This window comes from Blennius ocellaris (genome assembly GCF_963422515.1).
Source record: "Blennius ocellaris genome assembly, chromosome: 9".
Lineage (NCBI taxonomy): Eukaryota > Metazoa > Chordata > Actinopteri > Blenniiformes > Blenniidae > Blennius > Blennius ocellaris.
Genome location: NC_137658.1, coordinates 5,088,494 through 5,094,715, shown reverse-complemented (window position 1 = coordinate 5,094,715; position 6,222 = coordinate 5,088,494). Strand labels below are relative to the sequence as shown.

The window sequence follows — 6,222 nt, the reverse complement described above, 5'->3', positions numbered from 1 at the left end:
AGTGATGTGGGATAGAGGGGATTCCCAAAGACCTTTCCCACTACCGCTGGCCTCAGCTGAGTGCAAATGAGTGAAGAGGCAAACCTCATCTGAAATTTTCAGAGTATGTCAAGGGTGTTAACTTATTCTTTTTCAACGTATTGTGTTCTTTTAATTTATTTCTGCACTTTTTGTCGTGAGAAAGGTGGATCTTATCCCATCTTAGAGGAAAAACCATGGACACTCTGCAAATGGACCTCTGTCTCAGTGCCGTGCTGCTGTGGGTATGTCTGACCTTTACTCACTTTAATCACTTTTACTTATTTTTAAAACATTGCCTGGCTTGTATTGTTTCCAGATAAATTATATTTCAATGTTGTTATATACATACATATAATAAACTAGAATATAAACACGCTATCAATCATGTCCACAGAATAAGGACATTTAAATTTAGCCTCTCGTTACTTTATATTTATAGAAAAATTTACTTTCACTTTGATTTTAATTGTCGCCATCATTGCGGCTTATATGTTCATATTGTTATATTTTTGTGTTGTATTATTGTAATGTTTTGCTACTGACAAATGCAATTGAGTATATTTCAGAACATGTACCTCCTTGCTTTTACTGAAGTTGACATTTTAATTAAGTAATATGTGCTTCTACGAAAGTAAAAAATGTGACCAATTTTTCCAGCGCTGACGAAAAAAAATGTTGAATAACAAAAATAGTAATGTTTTAGGTTTATTTGTACATTTTCAACACAAATTTATGAGCAGGATCAATTAAACCAATGAAATGCCATTTAAAGGATACTGCGCAATTTAAAACATTATGAAATATAGTTAATTTACAGAACTTGCATATTTGATAGTGTTGCAAATATAATCATATATGTTGTAAAACTGCCTTCAAATAAGCCACTTGATAAATGCTGTGCTGTACATTAGCACATTATACACTGAATAACAGCAGTTCAAATGCAGGACTTATGTGCTCTCATTGTCGTTCTTATAAAATCATTGAATACATCTTTCACCTCCTATCATTTCAAATCATGTCGGTTTCTTCAGGTTTGCTATGTGCCGGTGCAGTCTGAGCCCAGCTGTGATCAGACTGAGTTTCTACATCCTAATGGCTCTTGTGTCGCCTGTCCCACGTGTCTGCCTGGAGAGCAGCTCTCTGAGGTAACTCTTCTTCATGTTACAGTGTCGCTGCAGATCTCGTGGCCCGCCTTTTAACGACGGGTTGTTTTTGCCCTCATTTGCAGGACTGCGGCTTTGGAGATGGAGGCGAAGGCGTCTGTGTCCGGTGTGAAGAGGGCCGATTCAACACCGAGGCGGGTGTGGCTCCCTGCAGGAGGTGCACACAGTGCGGCGTACTGAATCGCAGGGTGGAGAGAGTGTGTTCACCTTCCAGCGACACCCTCTGTGGACGATGCCTCCCACGGTGAGTCACAGCCACAATGCCAGCGTCACACCGGTCACACCGGCCACAATTGGTTTTGTGTTAAGCTTGTGATCGTGGCTGTGTGCTCAGGTACTATGAGCTCAGGAGCATGACGGGTGAAGCAGAGTTGCTCTGTGTGCCGTGTTACAGCCATGATACAGTTCATAAGGAGTGTTTGCCCTCAAAACCAGGTGAGCGCCACAGACCGGCTATTAAATGCACAGTCAAGTGATGCTGTCAGACTTAAAGGAATATGCATCATGAATGTAAAGTTTGACCTCTCTGGCAGAGCACGCCGTTATGTTGCCTCTGGGAAGTTTCAAAGAGCCTGAAGAGAGGAGTAAGTAACTTCATGGGTCTGACTGAGCAACTTTTTTTTCTTGTAAGACTTGCGTTTGAGTCAACAAACTAACTTTCTGTTCTTTCAAGGAGGAAAAGCAGAAGCATTTCCAGTCGTTCTGATCGGTTCTGCAACAGCCTCTTTGATTTTCCTCGTTGCTCTGCTGCTTTGGCTTTACCTCCTGACTGCTGAGAGATTTCGTGAGTTTAAATGATAATCCACATCTGTGAAATTACTCTTGCCTTCTGCTTGCGTATTTGAATTGGAGCAACTTACACTTTCTGACGTGTACAGAGCAGAGTGCCGGGATGCTGCTGCCTGAACCTGGAGGACAGGCAGCAGAGCTTCAGTGCTCACCCCTGTTCAGCAATGCAGACGGAGCAGAAACAGCATCAGAGACTGTTTCGGCTGAAGATCCTGCAAGGTAAATTCAAATTTACTCTTTATCCCCGATTAAAATCCCCAATATTATTATTTTCTTCTTACTCAGAGGCAAAAACTCATCGAGTACGGACAATGAACTCCATCCTCCTTCGATTGTGATCAATGTAACAACCAACATCAAGCACCCCAGTCAGCATGACGACAACAAAATACAAGCAGAAGAGCAACACTTCAATACAGAGGAGGTATAGTGCTTTGAAATCTGCACAATCTAAATTACACTGTTGTTTCAGTCTTACGCTATAGGAACAAAAATCTTATTGTACTGGGAATTTATTACTTTTTATGTTATTTTTTTTTTTCTGGGTGTGAGTCTATTTGAAAACATTCTATGTTGAGTATACATGTTTTCTTTTGCTTCTTCTTTTGTTTCTTCTGTCGAACTGGTAAAAATTCCCATGTGTGAATACGTGTTGGCATGGTTTGTCTATATGTTTATGTTGTGATGGAAAATCAGCAGATTTCTCTGCTAATAATTATCCTACGTAAAATTTTAAAAACGGTTCAAAATACCACAACTACATAGCACCATCATATTCAGGATTGAATTTGATGTTTGAGAGAAATTCAGATAAATATAAACAATGACAAGAATTATAGAAATACAATATAGCTTGTATAATTATCATCACTTCAATTCAGGTGTTGGATTACTATAAAACTATTAGACTATTTTGAAAATATGTGATAATTCTCTGTAAAACAATAGAAATAATAATCTGAATAAGTCAGTCAGGTGATCTTTCTCTTAATCTTATAAGGAAAATGTATTTTAGTGCCACTTAAATGTAACAATGTACTCTCTTTCTTTCTTTCTTTCTTTCTTTCTTTCTTTCTTTCTTTTCTTCCATCTGTCACAGATGGAACAAAAACTGCAGAAAATCTGGGAGCTTGCTCAAGGTTGGTTTGAAACCACCGTCGTCTTTCTCCCAATAGGCTGCATTCATTCCATTTCCAAACTGCAAATCAACAATCATTCCTTCATTGCGCCGTTCAGGTCAGAGCATCGAGATGTTGGACTACGACTCGGTGCAGGACTTGTCGCTGCTGCTGGACTCTGCTGGGAGCAACATTTTGAGGAGGCTGGGGCAGTCTTTGGGCGTACCACCTCTGGTTGCCGCTCGTCTCCGAGGCTTCCCGGACCTCTTCCATTACCTGCGCACCTCCACCTACACTCTGCTGCCCCAGCTGGCCCAGGCCGCCGCACTCTTACCCAACGCTGAAGTGGTGGCGAGAATACACAGAGCGGTGGTGAACAAGTGAACGCTGAAGCCGGATGATCTGCCAAATGGCGTTTGATGAAATCAATTCTAGTGTTTTGAATAGTCTCACTGTTGTAAGAGGACACCAATAACTGCACATTAGAAGGTCACATGTTTAGCACCAACCACTACACCACTGTTTCACCTACAAATGCTCATAATCTGTTAATGTGTGGAAATCATAATTTCCTAGATGATATTTGAAGACTTGCAGGGTGGCTGATGGCACACTTCTGACAGAAACCAGCTTCTGAATGAAAACATTATATACAAATGTTTTATGTCAAAATGATTTTGTGTCATCGCTATAAGGTAGAACAATGCATTGAGTGGTGCTGGAATGCCAACAATTCACATTTGTTTATGTATTTTCCCACTTGTGCAAACTTCCCGATTAATCTTTTGAATAAATACACGTCTGAGGCATTTTGTGACGCGACAATACAGTGTGAAAGGTCATTAGTTATGCTTTGAGCGTTAAATAATACAAAATCCAGGTCACTGTAACTGAACCCTACATGCGGTGTTATTTCCTGTTTACCATGTAAAATAGATGAGCGGGCCCTCTGGCTGAAGCATGTGAGACGCACCCGGACAGAGGATGCAGTGTTCATGGTAAGAGAAGGAACCTTGAGCCCTGAGAAAATGTGTTATTCTCTCATCGGGAGCCAGCTGATCATTTTCCTTTATCGCCTGCTCTGAAGAAATTTCACCACATTCAATCTGGTAAGCTTTATCTTCCTTCTATGATTACTTTTAAAAACTATTAGAAAAGTAAATGTAATACAAAATCTATGTCAGGTTCCTTCGTTTCTTTGTTTTTTGTTTTTTAATTTTACTGATAACGTTCACTAAGTAAAGAACATATCCGAATATATTTTATATATAAACTCTGTATTTCCGATATAACCGTGGTGTGTTGGCTCCAAAATGAATTAACTGTTTTGGACAAGAATGTGAAGTGAAGAAGCTTTAGTTTTATTAACGTGCAGTAAACTATTTGCTGACACTAGGGGGCGCTGATCTTCGTCAAAGAAAATGCAATGTATAGTTTTCTACTCGCTTTAACGCCTCTATCGTCTATTAAACAGACGAGCCACTACTCACTAAACAGAATGATTCATGGGTGCAGAGAGGTGTGGCAAACATATTTGACTTCTCAAAATAAGGGGGAAAATTAAGGGAAAACAGAGGGATAATCTTCCATTAGCACACTGGAAATGAACGAGATCAACACATATAGATGTGGAACTTAAAATACTTTAGGCAGTGGAAAGGTAGCCTGTCAAATGCATATGGAGGAAACCTTAAAAAAGTTTAAAACAGTTTGTTCTTGTAAAAATCAAGACGATGGCAGAACTAGATCTTTCCAGATGTCATTTCTTGAGCTTGTTCGATGCACACATAAACTCAGTGAATCTGTATGTTTCTAATGGTTATACATGATCATCATAACAGACTTTCCTTAGAAACATCCACTTTTTTATAGTCACATTAAGAAACACTGTAAATGATGAAAACCTGGTTCAAGATATAGAAGGGCTCTGTGTGTGTGTGTGTGTGTGTGTGTGTGTGTGTGTGTGTGTGTGTGTGTGTGTGTGTGTGTGTGTGTGTGTGTGTGTGTGTGTGTGTGTGTGTGTGTGTGTGTGTGTGTGTGTGTGTGTGTGTGTGTGTGTGTGTGTGTGTGTGTGTGTGGTCAAAACTGTTCTCTTACATAACACTTCAGAGTCTCAGAGCTGCTTGGAAAACAATATTCTCTTTAACCCCCGTTTTGCCCCATTGGCAACAATTGTCTATCAAAAGTGTATCATTGTCATTTTCTACTCACAATAAAAAATCTCAAAGGTATAATAATGCAGCTTTTTCCACTTATATGCCAGTAGACAACTAAGACAAGGGTTTTGGCTTATAGAAAATAGTTTCCAAGTGCTTCTTGTCACATGACATCATCTGCTTCCTGCTCCTTCCAGCTGAAGACATGGTGAATGCAAATCCTCCTGGAAAGAGGTCATTTTCATATATTTGTCATGATCTCCCCCCAAACATATTTATAATTATTGAATCATTCAAGTCTCTAGAGCAACCCTCCTCCAACAAATCTTACCTGGGTTAAATCATTTTTGTTTATGGGCTTATTTCTGTGAATGGCAACAAAAGTTGCCAGTGGGCACGTAGCTTGTCGCTAACTAAAGGTCTTTACAGGCCTTTACAGGACTTTCTACATAAGGGGTATGGCGATCGATGTAGAAAGGATGATATTGATGATTCATGTTTTTTTGAAGGAGGCCATTTCAATCAAATTCGCAATAGATTGCCAACATAATCGAGGTTCCCTGATCTTTTAGTTGATAAGTTATAAGTCATATGGTGAATAGTTCCCATTTCAAACAGGCATCCATGGATTTCCCATAGCTGTTTATCCAGCTTTGCAGTCACAGTGGCCTGGAGCTGATCCCAGCTATAGACGAATGCAGTGTGCACCCTGGGCAGGTCCATCACAGTGCAAATTATTCCAGGTAATTTCAAGTCAGCAGTTATTACCTTATCTGTGAGTGTGAAGTATCAAGATTAAACCCTTCCACATGGAAAACATAGAAACTCAAAGAACTGTCGAAGCCTGGACTGACAGAGGTTGTCTTATATCTTCCTGTTCTGTTTTATCGCCATAAAACTGGTGGATATTATGTTGATTTTATTTATTGAAAGGAGGCAGGAGAAAGAACCACACTGTGCGGTCTTCAATGG

The 6,222-nt window shown here is 39.9% G+C and overlaps 1 protein-coding gene across 1 annotated transcript; it reads left to right on the top strand.

Moving 5' to 3' along the window:
- Positions 1-215: 215 nt before the first annotated feature.
- On the top strand, positions 216-3,478 carry LOC308134631 (uncharacterized protein; the record flags this gene model as incomplete). The annotated part of the gene is made up of 9 exons (XM_080502403.1): positions 216-263; positions 1,056-1,169; positions 1,253-1,431; positions 1,522-1,622; positions 1,861-1,971; positions 2,066-2,195; positions 2,262-2,400; positions 3,076-3,115; positions 3,213-3,478. 9 exons carry the CDS (start codon positions 216-218, stop codon positions 3,476-3,478), a joined length of 1,128 nt encoding a protein of 375 aa, XP_080358529.1.
- Between the last annotated feature and the right edge of the window lie 2,744 nt (positions 3,479-6,222).